This window comes from Phoxinus phoxinus (genome assembly GCF_949152265.1).
Source record: "Phoxinus phoxinus genome assembly, chromosome: 20".
Lineage (NCBI taxonomy): Eukaryota > Metazoa > Chordata > Actinopteri > Cypriniformes > Leuciscidae > Phoxinus > Phoxinus phoxinus.
Window position 1 is genome coordinate 3959696 of NC_136895.1, and position 12517 is coordinate 3972212.

Genomic DNA, 12517 nt, shown 5'->3' on the forward strand with positions numbered 1-12517 from the left:
TGAAATTAAAATAGGAATGATTGAATGGTAAAAAAATAATAATCTCTAAATAGGCTGTATTTAAATAAAAAGGGGTCAGAGGTCATTATTTTGTCTAAAGGTTATGTAGATTTATTTTTCTGATTAGGGTCGATATTGTAGGGTCGAAAATATGATTCTGTAATGGGAAGACTGGAAGTAGAGTTGTTAGCATTTGAATAATGTTACTGAGGCTTTAAAATATGATTTTGTACATGGAAGAGAATGTTTACAAAATGATCTGCACATGAGACTCTGCATTTGAACATAATTTAATAAACAAAAAAGGACACTTGTTCAATGTTCATTCTGAAAATCAGATGAAATGAGATGATAGATGCATTGTGGGTAATGTGCACACAAATATTTCAGATACATTAAAAAAAAATCAGTGCAAGCCTAACACATCATTTAAAATAACACTTGTAATTTAATAATTGTACATCAGCATATTTTGTTATATTTTGTAGTCTGTATTTATCCAGATTTAATAAGTGAGTAAACTTGTACCATTCCAGACTTTATGAATGATTGTGTGGACACATGACTGTTTTTGGTCATCAGCATTGAACGCAGCAGGACGACTGTAAATCCAGATCCTGTAAACAGGTTTAGTGTTGATTGTCTAAAATAAATGCCAATGTCGTGAGATTTCACTGGCAGCATTCAAGCAGATGCGGCAGGAAGAAATGTGCCGTTCCGTCGTCCGGCAACAACTCCAGGAACTCTAGCGGGTTCAGCTCTCTGGCCGCCACAAGCAGAGTTTCTGTGAGAGAAAAGAGCATCAGTTCAGGCTGTTGTGTTCGGGCATCCAGTGGCTTACAGCGGCCGCTACCTTTGAGCGCTGAGAGGAGGACGGCGTTGTCGATTCCTGTTCTCCTCATCCGGTCACACACCTCGGGGAAAAGCTTCTGCCACCACAGAGGCTGGAGGGAGAGGAGTCGTGAGAAGCAGAACCGGCGGACAGTAAACTAAGAAAGTTGCGTCACATCCCTTTGAATATCGTTTTTTATAATTATCATTGACAATGTTGCGTGAGGGTGAAATATTTCCCCAGATTTCTCATCATGTTCAAGTTCGGGCGTATCGGCCACAAGCTGTGCTTCATAGATACCTATACTAGTAATGGACACTAGTTTTGCCCTGCGAAATCCTGCCTATATTTTTCTAATGTGGCCGTATCTTTAAATATGCATTGAGTAATATTTAGGAGGATCTGACTGTAGACAGAAATGCAATATCATATACATAACATAACTATTTTTTCAATGGTGTATAAAGACCTTATGTTATGTTTTTATTACCTTAGAATGAGCCATTCCTACACACACCGCGGGTCTACAGTCGACATGTGTCTACAGTGGCCCTGAACGGACAAACTACTACAGCAGAGCGCATTTCGTCACACTGTTGTTATTAGTGCAAAGAAGCTCGCTAAATAAAACACTGACACAATGATGAACAAGTAACAATATTCACAACAGGCTCTGTGCACAAACGTAGAATCTCATCCAGCGTCTTTACTTCCGCATAGCGCGTTCTATAGCGAAGTGTACTAGCGGCACAACTTTAATACAATTCATTTTCTCAGAAACGGAGACATTTAGAAACCGATTCGCTAGCCGGAGTACGCATGATATGAGAGAATACTGACCCTCAAAGTTGTCGATGTAGCTCGAAATATATAATTTAAAGCCCTTTCTTACTCTGAGGTGTGACCGCTAACTGCCTCACGATATTGTTAACATCCTTCACGTTAACTGCTGGAAGTTCTTGTACACAGCGAGTGTAATTTGCCATTATCTCCACCGAATGCAAAAACGGCTTCCGATGTGACTGGGCGGGCTGAGACAAAACGCCGAAGCGGTCGTGCATAGAGCCTATAACATATGTTTACTTAATTATTCAGTAAAACAATAATTTCTTCATTTATATCTTCATGTAAAGAAACCTCATTGCTGAACTGGCTACTCTCTGCTGTCTCAGACGAAGACATCACTTCCTGTCGGACACCGTAACTTCTGTTGGGTGCAATTCGCAAACTCACCACTAGATGCCTCTAAAAATGACACACTGCACCTTCAAGGCCTGTTCACGTGAAGAACGATAACTATAAAGATGAACTATAAGGATAACAGTATTAGCATCCACACCAGCGCACGATAATGTTCTGTTTATTACAAGTCTGCAGCTTTAAATGCTCGAGCTCTTTAAAGTCAGGTGGATTCTGATTGGCTGTCAATGGTTTTATCGTTTATCAGCTGAAAGTGATTCCAATGATATCATCCTTTGTGCCGCTATAGTTGTGATGTGGACTCAGCTTTTACATTTAGAAGGATTTTTAAAACTGTATGTTTATCGTTATCATTTAAGTTATCGTCCTTCATGTGAACATGCCTTTAGTCTCAATATGATTTGAATTGATTTCAATGAAGTTTGGACAGACATTTTTAGGAAAGTAGCAGTGAAAACCAGTTTGTGGATGGCAATTTTGATCCATTTTCATGACACTTTGGCCAGTAACACTGTGAATGCAATGCTCAGTTATGACAAATCAAGGCAAGCATGTGTCGAAGTCTCGTGCGTTTCAGGGCTTATCGCTAGCGCGCTTGAGCTTGTTACCAGCTTGTCGTTCTGCAGCTCGTGGTTGGCGTAGGAGATGATGGCGCGTGGGCATCGGTCCAGAAGCCTGTCGATGGAGCTGTGGTGTTGGCCCAGTCTGGCGGCGCAGAGCACATGCACGCTGAGGCCGGCGGCGTCCGAGTCCGACAGCTGCTCCAGCAGAGGCACAACAGAGGACACCTCCAGCGTCGGCCCGCACAGCAGAGCCTGCAGGGGAACACATGAGCTTTATATCCATATTAAATGGTTCTTTGGTTCTCTCTTTGGTTTTCAATTGACCCTTCGCAGGGAGTTCGATTGACAAATCGATCTGACCAATCATAATCCGCCATCCGCCGAATCCGCCATTTTTGTCCGACAAAGCAGTCAGGAGAGTTCGTAGATTAACGTTGGAGGATTTGAACTTGAGAAGCGGAGTGTACTGACGTCTTTCCGCGGTTAAAACAACATTCCTTCTGATGTTCATTCATGTTTATTTGATGCTATAAATTAACTAGAAGGAAGAGATGATCGGTTCACGAGCGGCTTTAACTGAGCGATCTGTCATGACACATTAAAGAGACACAAAACGCTATTTATTGTTTAAATTTCTTTAAAAAATGACCAAATTTGAAAGTTGAGACTTTGTTTCATATCAAAGGTAACCTGGTCTGTGTCTGTCTGTGTGTTGTCAGTCTCCTCTCTGCTCCGTGATGTGTTTATCACTGTGTGAGAACATGGTGTGTGGCGTGAGAGAGAGGCGTGGCTTGTCGGACATAGCAACAGTAACTAAGGGGGGCGGGTCTTTGCGAACGGTCAATTGCAATAACTAATAGGCTCACTGCTGCTTTTTTACACAATGCATTTCCCATTATGAATTATGATACAGCTTGGTTCATTGATCCGCTGGGTTGGATTGCTTTTTTTTATCACATCCAGAGTTAATTTTCCACTCGGGTTGAGAGTGCCTCGGTCAGGTGATCTCGGAAAGATTGTCCTGCTGCGAATCTGAGCGTGATTGCCATGTTCATATATCCCTAAACAAACTGAACTAAAGGAGAAAACATCCCAGAATCTGAAACAAATCTCAAAACCCTGTGAATGTGGTCAGAATTGTCATTTTTTTGGGTGAATCGTCCTTTTAAAGCAGTGACAAGGCACATGTAGGAAATTATTTGCTGAGCCGAGGTTCATGTACACTGTAAAAATTATTGATCAAAGTTGTAAATAAAACAAAGGTTATTAGATTGTTTTACAAGAAAATATCTTTGCTATATTCTACTTCAAATCCCATTTCTTTCTACTTCAAAATTTCATTTTTAACAGTGTTACTTGTTTCTTTGTAATTAGGGGCCAAGCCCGTAGGGCAAGGCACCTATTGTATCCGTTAGTTTTTAGGGGCCAAGCCCCGAAGGGGATAGACCCTATTGTATCCGTTAGTTTTCTTATTAGGGGCCATGCCCGTAGGGCAAGGCACCTATTGTATCCGTTAGTTTTCTTCTTCTTATTATTATTATTATTATTCTTCCTCCTCTGTAAGTCTATGGCAGCCCTATGAACCGTACATAGGAAAATGATGAAATTTGGCACAGTTATAGATATGACCATGAATAGTAATTGGACCAAATTTGGAGTCTGTTGGACACACTCTATAGCGCCACCACCAGTTCAAAAATTCAACATTGAAATGGCTGTAACTTTTGAACCATTTGATCCACAAAAATGAGACATAGTACACCTGATTGCTCTCATCATACTGATCTGAACCAATATAATACATTAAGACCACGCCCATTACAGTAGCAGCCATTTTGAAAAGTACAGTAATCAGTCTGATCGCTACTACTCATTCAAAATTGATCCAAATTGGTCCACATTTTGCTCAAATGATCTTTGGACTGAGTTGCATAAAAGTACTGTGCCCGATTTTTTTTATACGTCATTGTTCAAAAGTTATGACGTCACAAAGTTAATGAGGTCGACCCAAAATTGGTTCAGAGGCTGTATCTCGGCCAAACTTTAATGCATTGAAATGAAAATTGGTATGCTTCATCGGAAGCTTGATCTGAGGGTCCATGCCAAAGTTGGAAACAGTGCCACCTACTGGTCATGAGATACGGAAAATGGCTATTTTGGCCAATAACTCGTCAACGGATTGTCAGAAAATTTTAAACTTGATGTCTATCGATTCCTTGGGTCATGCCGAATCTGTCGATATCAAATTTGCCATGGTGGGCGGTACCATGTGTCCGCCATTTTGAATTTTGTTATAATTTGCAATATCTTTTAAACTGTTTGAAATTTCTTCACCAAATTTGGTATGGATCATCATTAGCATGACCTGAAGGTACCTGATAAGTTTTATCACAGCGCCACCTAGTGTTCCAGAGATATAATGTTTTTTTGCAAAAACGCTTATAACTTTTGCAAACATTGCTTGAATTTGATTTCTTTATGCCATTATATTCCTTGGCTTATGCCGATTCCAAAGATGTCTCATTTGTCATTTTCCAACAATATGACTGGTCGCCATATTGGAACCAATGTAAAACAGTTATTTTGCTACTTCTCTTTCAAAGTTGGTTCAAAATTGTCCAAAATTTGCTCACATGATCTTTGGACAAAGCCGCACAGAAGTACTGTCCCCGATTTTTCATATTCATCTCTGTTCAAAAGTTATGGTGTCACAAAGTTAACAAGGATGACCCTAAATTGGTTCAGAGGCTGTAACTTGTAAACATTTGAAGTGAAAATTATAAAATTGGTGTCTATCGACTCCTTGCATCATGACGAATCCGTGGATATATAATTTGTACCATGTACCACATCATAAGTAATTAGCTACATTAGCATTAAGCTAGCTTAGCATGCTAAGCTTGTTAACTTGCTTTTGTGTGCTCATTCTCACACTGAAACATCTCTGCAGCTTCCTAAACCAGCATCCTCTGAGTGGCGCAAGTTGTTAAACCATGTGCTGTGAATCCAGAACCATTCTGGTCGTGGGTTCGAATCCTGCTTGGGATGACTATGTTAAATTGTGTATTATGTTGTGTCTTTTCCTGTATTGTTCTAATCTTTTGCTCTTATGGCTCCGCACTGCTCTTGGTGCTTAAATGCTTGCTGCACTGCTGTGCTTACAGTATTTACTGTGCTCTATGTACATTAACATGTTCATAACATTTAAGATGTTTTGCTCTTATGGCTCCGCACTGCTCTTGGTGCATAAATGATTGCTGCACTGCTGTGCTTACAGTACTTGCTGTGCTCTATGTACATTAACATGTTCATAACATTTAAGATGTTTTGCTCTTATGGCTCCGCACTGCTCTAGGTGATTAAATTGTTACTGTGCTGCTGTGCTTGCAGTACTTGCTGTGCTGCTGTACATGATGTGCTGGCTGTGCTATATGTGCGCCATGCTTGGTCTGCTTGCTCTGGCATGGCCCCGTGTTGCTGCCTGCAGCTATATTTAGGGGCCATGCCCGTAGGGCAAGGCACCTATTGTATCCGTTAGTTTTCTTATTATTAGGGGCCATGCCCGTAGGGCAAGGCACCTATTGTATCCGTTAGTTTTCTTATTATTATTATTATTATTATTCTTCCTCCTCTGTAAGTCTATGGCAGCCCTATGAACCGTACATAGGAAAATGATGAAATTTGGCACAGTTATAGATATGACCATGAATAGTAATTGGACCAAATTTGGAGTCTGTTGGACACACTCTATAGCGCCACCACCAGTTCAAAAATTCAACATTGAAATGGCTGTAACTTTTGAACCATTTGATCCACAAAAATGAGACATAGTACACCTGATTGCTCTCATCATACTGATCTGAACCAATATAATACATTAAGACCACGCCCATTACAGTAGCAGCCATTTTGAAAAGTACAGTAATCAGTCTGATCGCTACTACTCATTCAAAATTGATCCAAATTGGTCCACATTTTGCTCAAATGATCTTTGGACTGAGCTGCATAAAAGTACTGTGCCCGATTTTTTTTATACGTCATTGTTCAAAAGTTATGACGTCACAAAGTTAATGAGGTCGACCCAAAATTGGTTCAGAGGCTGTATCTCGGCCAAACTTTAATGCATTGAAATGAAAATTGGTATGCTTCATCGGAAGCTTGATCTGAGGGTCCATGCCAAAGTTGTAAACAGTGCCACCTACTGGTCATGAGATACGGAAAATGGCTATTTCGGCCAATAACTCGTGAACAGATTGTCAGAAAATTTTAAACTTGATGTCAATCGATTCCTTGGATCATGCAGAATCTGTCGATATAGATTTTGCCATGGTGGGCGGTACCATGTATCCGCCATTTTGAATTTTGTTGTAATTTGCAATATCTTTTAAACTATTTGAAATTTTTTCACCACATTTGGTATGGATCATCATTAGCATGACCTGAAGGTACCTGATAAGTTTTATTACAGCACCACCTAGTGTTCCAGAGATATAATGTTTTTTTGCAAAAACGCTTATAACTTTTGCAAACATTGCTTGAAATTTGATTTCTTTATGCCATTATATTCCTTGGCTTATGCCGATTCCAACGATGTCTCATTTGTCATTTTCCAACTATGTGACTGGCCGCCATATTGGAACCAATGTAAAACAGTTATTTTGCTACTTCTCTTTCAAAATTGGTTCAAAATCGTCCAAAATTTGCTCACATGATCTTTGGTCAAAGCCGCACAGAAGTACTGTCCCCGATTTTTCATATTCATCTCTGTTCAAAAGTTATGATGTCACAAAGTTAACAAGGATGACCCCAAATTGGTTCAGAGGCTGTAACTTGTAAACATTTGAAGTGAAAATTATAAAATTGGTGTCTATCGACTCCTTGCATCATGATGAATCCGTGGATATATAATTTGTACCATGTACCACATCATAAGTAATTAGCTACATTAGCATTAAGCTAGCTTAGCATGCTAACCTTGTTAACTTGCTTTTGTGTGCTCATTCTTACACTGAAACATCTCTGCAGCTTCCTAAACCAGCATCCTCTGAGTGGCGCAAGTTGTTAAACCATGTGCTGTGAATCCAGAACCATTCTGGTCGTGGGTTCGAATCCTGCTTGGGATGACTATGTTAAATTGTGTATTATGTTGTGTCTTTTCCTGTATTGTTCTAATCTTTTGCTCTTATGGCTCCGCACTGCTCTTGGTGCTTAAATGCTTGCTGCACTGCTGTGCTTACAGTACTTACTGTGCTCTATGTACATTAACATGTTCATAACATTCAAGATGTTTTGCTCTTATGGCTCCGCACTGCTCTTGGTGCATAAATGATTGCTGCACTGCTGTGCTGACAGTACTTGCTGTGCTCTATGTACATTAACATGTTCATAACATTTAAGATGTTTTGCTCTTATGGCTCCGCACTGCTCTTGGTGCATAAATGATTGCTGCACTGCTGTGCTGACAGTACTTGCTGTGCTCTATGTACATTAACATGTTCATAACATTTAAGATGTTTTGCTCTTATGGCTCCGCACTGCTCTTGGTGCATAAATGATTGCTGCACTGCTGTGCTGACAGTACTTGCTGTGCTCTATGTACATTAACATGTTCATAACATTTAAGATGTTTTGCTCTTATGGCTCCGCACTGCTCTTGGTGCATAAATGATTGCTGCACTGCTGTGCTGACAGTACTTGCTGTGCTCTATGTACATTAACATGTTCATAACATTTAAGATCTTTTGCTCTTATGGCTCTGCACTGCTCTTGGTGCATAAATGATTGCTGTGCTTACAGTACTTGCTGTGCTCTATGTACATTAACATGTTCATAACATTTAAGATATTTTGCTCTCATGGCTCCGCACTGCTCTAGGTGATTAAATTGTTACTGTGCTGCTGTGCTTGCAGTACTTGCTGTGCTGCTGTACATGATGTGCTGGCTGTGCTATATGTGCGCCATGCTTGGTCTGCTTGCTCTGGCATGGCCCCGTGTTGCTGCCTGCAGCTATATTTATTATTATTATTCTTCTTCCTCCTCTGTAAGTCTATGACAGCCCTATGAACCGTACATAGGAAAATTATGAAATTTGGTACACTTCTAGTGATGCTAATGAATAGTAATTGGACCAATTTTTGAGACTCTAAGTCAAACTCTATAGCGCCACCACCAGTTCAAAAATTGAACATTTAAATAGTTATAACTTTTGAACCCTTTGATCTAGGAAAATTAATCTTAGTACACCTGAATCCACTCATTATGGTGATTGCAATCAATATCGTACATTAAGACTCCGCCCATTACAGTAGTAGCCATTTTGAAAAGTACAGTATTAAGTTTTTTTGCTACTACTCATTCAAACTTTGTTCAATTCTTACGAAAATTGGCTCACATGATATTTGGACTGAACCGCACAGAAATGACTGAACAGATTTTTTTAATTCATCTTTGATCAAAAGTTATGCTGTTGCAAACTTAACAAACTCGACCCAATATTGGTTCAGAAGCTCTATCTCGGCCAAAGTTTGATCAATCGAAAGGAAAATTGGTACGCTTCATCGGAACCATGATCTCAGGGTCCATGCCAAATTCGAGAACAGCGCCACCTACAGGTCATGAGATATGAAAAATTGATATTTTGGCCAATAACTTTTGTACAGTTTGTCAGAAAATCATGAATGTGGTATCTATGGATTCCTTGGGTCATGCCGAATCCGAGGATGCCAATTTTGTCAGGATGGGAGGTACCACGTGTCCGCCATTTTGAATTTTGACATAATTTGCAATCATTTTTAAACTATTTGACATATCTTCACAAAATTTAGTATGGATCATCGACACAATGTCCTGAAGGTACATGAGAACAATGAACACAGCGCCACCTAGTGTTCCAGAGATATAAGGTATTTTTCAAAAACGCTTATAACTTTTGAAAACATTGTTCAAATTTGTATTGATTTATGTCATTATGTTCCTCGGCTTATGCCAATTCCGACGATATCTCATTTGTCATTTTCCAATAATGTGACTATCCGCCATTTTGGAACAAATGAAAAACAGTTTTTCCACTACTTCTCCTTCAAATCTTGCTAAATTTTGTCCAAAATTTGATCAGATGTTCTTTGGACTGAGACGCACAGAAATGACTGAATAGATTTTTTATATTTGCTACCGTTCCCGAGATATTCATCTTCGAAGTTGACCTAGCCTGTGTTTGTTGCCTTATGCTAGTTAGCTTAGCATAATAATTGGTTAGCATGCTAACCAGATGCCATTCTTTCTAATGTGGCTCTTCAGCTATCAGGATAACCATTAGCTTCATTAGCATTAAGCTAGCTTAGCATGCTAATCTCGTTAACATGATTTTGTGTGCTTATTCTTACACTGAAGCCTATCCTCTGCAGCTTTGAAAGTTACGTCCTCTGAGTGGCGCAATTTGATAAACCACGTGTCTCGAATCCCGAACCATTCTGGTCGTGGGTTCGAATCCCGTGTGACACATGCAAGAGATACTGTGGCCTTAAGTGGTGGAAAAGTTGTTTCAGTTCTGCACATGATGTGTATCTGAGAAAGGATCTCCATAAAAATAACATGCAGCAAATTTATATAAAAAATCTTCATTTTGAGTACATTTTCATAACTCTCTGTAAAATTAAGCAAACCACAGTGTATGAGTATAAAGCAAATGCTGAGTAAAGCAAAAGGCTATAACTTTGAAGATTGTTTAATCAAATCCGATGTGTAGCAAAGCATTAAACCATGTGAATTGTGGAATGTTCAAAAGATTCCTAATAAGGAAATAAGTGTTTTTTCCTCTTCATTCTGTGTTTGTTCTCATCAGAACTTCTGTTCATTTTTCATTTCATCCTATCTGTACTTCTGAAGATATCTGTTCTTCATGTATATTCTATTTCTGCTCTTTTATCTCTTCTGGCTCTGCATTGCGCTACAGCCCTTTCTGGGCTTGGCCCCGTGTTGCTGCTTGCAGCTATATTTATCTGTGAAATTTACTAGCAATTTCTGGGTGATTTTTTATTTATTTTCAGTGTACACAAGGCCAAACTCCTTTACTTCAGCACTTCTGGCTGCACTTCGTAGAGCTCCTGGATATTGATGTGTTATTTAATGGTGTTGCTGGCCAAAAAGAGAGAAATACATGAGTGTACACACCTGAAGTTTGTGTAAGTCCTCCTGGTGGTCACGGCTGATGTTGAACTGGACAGGCGTCAGGATGCTCACCCACGGATACAACATCCCATAATGCGAACAAGAGTTTACCTGGATATGAAGAAACATTTGATGAGGAAAATGAAAGTCTTTAAATACCACTTCCAAGCTACAGTAATTAAAGATGTCATTGACATCTGACAGTCTCTTGAAACCTAATGTTATCCTAATTAGTGGTGTTTGCAAAGCCAACAATAACTTTTACTTGTGTTCATTGATTTGTGCTTAGGGTCTTAAACATCAGGATTCAGCACCATTTGTGCAACAGAAATGATTAAATCACATGTCTTGTTGAGGAGAAGTGTACTATCACTGTGATCAGACCATTTTTATCCCACGAACAATAAAACAGAGAAATCAGCAAAAGAAAGAATAACACACACTACCGGTCAAAAGTTTGGAATAATTAAGAGATTTCATATTTTTTAATTATGTCTATACTACTCATCAAGGCTGCATTTATTTGATCAAAAATACAGCAAACACAGTAATATTGTGAATTTTTACTATTTAAAAGATCAGTTTTCTATGTGAATATAATGTTAAAATGTAATTTATTCCTGTGATCAAAGCTTACTGTGATTACTCCAGTCTTCAGTGTCACATGATCCTTCAGAAATCACTCTAATATGATGATTTACTGCTCAAATATTAATAAGGGTTCTTCTTATTAGGGCTTGACATTCACTTTTTTTGCTCACCAGCCACTGTGGCTAGTGCTTTTCCAAAATAACTAATAACGATATTTTAACACCATTTAAAAAAATATTTGACAGAAAGTCACCAAATGCAAAGCAATGCAGGTTCATTTTGAAATGTTTTAACTAATCAAGAGCTGTCAGTAACAATTATTTTTGTAATTGAGTAATTTGTTGATTACTTTGACAATTAATTGAGTCATTATTTTTTGTGGTAATAAAAATAGACCTAAGTGAACAATAGGCTTTAAAATGACTTAAAATACATATATAATACTGCCTGGTGATTGCTGTTGTTGCACTTTACAGCAGATCCTTGTTTAAAGGTTCAGGCCCAAACATAAATGATCACATTCATCTAATCTTTCCTAAAGATCCGCGAGCTGCCCGCCCCATAAGCAAGCTGTCAAAAAAACGTGTCTCTGTAGGCGGCCTAGGCTCTGAGATCTGCACACAAAAACAATTGGTTTCACCAACCACTCAAAAACAAAATAAACAGTGTTCAAACCAATCACAGACAGGGGCGGGTGTTGTGAGGTTTTGCGCTCGTGCACGGTGACGGCTGCACGCGAAGTCGGAGCTGAAGAAGAAGCCAGTGTCTATCAACAAGAGAAACTGAACATGGCTGAGTCAATCCCCAAGAGGAGGAGGAGGATTAGGGCAAGGGAATACCATCCTGTTTATTCAAAGACACGTATAGTTATCGGGAAGGCTTTTGAACGGTGGAAAGAAATTAAAGTAAAAAAAAAAAAAACTTTTTAATCGGACGCCGAGGTGTCACTGTTTCTTCTGGACAGGTGAGTAGCTGCTAGTGCTGACTTGTTTGGATGTGAACTGTGTGTGAAAATATCCTTCTTGAAATAATATGAGCGAAGCTCGACTAAACTTGGGTAACTCTAGCTAAGAAATAGGGCTGAACGATTAATTGCATTTGCGATAATATCGCGATATGATGAAACGCGATTTTGTAACCGCAAAAGCTGCGATTACTCTCTGGT

The 12517-nt window shown here is 39.2% G+C and overlaps 1 protein-coding gene across 5 annotated transcripts in view; it reads right to left on the reverse strand.

The window, feature by feature from the left end:
• Positions 1 to 274: 274 nt before the first annotated feature.
• The window catches only part of hps3 (HPS3 biogenesis of lysosomal organelles complex 2 subunit 1), a 58233-nt gene continuing 45990 nt past the window's right edge, over positions 275 to 12517 (reverse strand). For 3 of the 5 annotated variants that reach the window (XM_079593645.1, XM_079593643.1, XM_079593647.1), the window contains 3 exons: positions 10765 to 10872; positions 2641 to 2847; positions 523 to 944 (listed from right to left, as the gene is read on the reverse strand). In XM_079593645.1, the coding sequence (XP_079449771.1) occupies positions 672 to 944; positions 2641 to 2847; positions 10765 to 10872 (588 nt within the window). In that variant the 3' untranslated portion in view covers positions 523 to 671. Of the gene's footprint in view, positions 945 to 2640; positions 2848 to 10764; positions 10873 to 12517 lie in introns of all 5 variants that reach the window. The other 2 variants (XM_079593646.1, XM_079593644.1) reach the window with 1 other exon arrangement.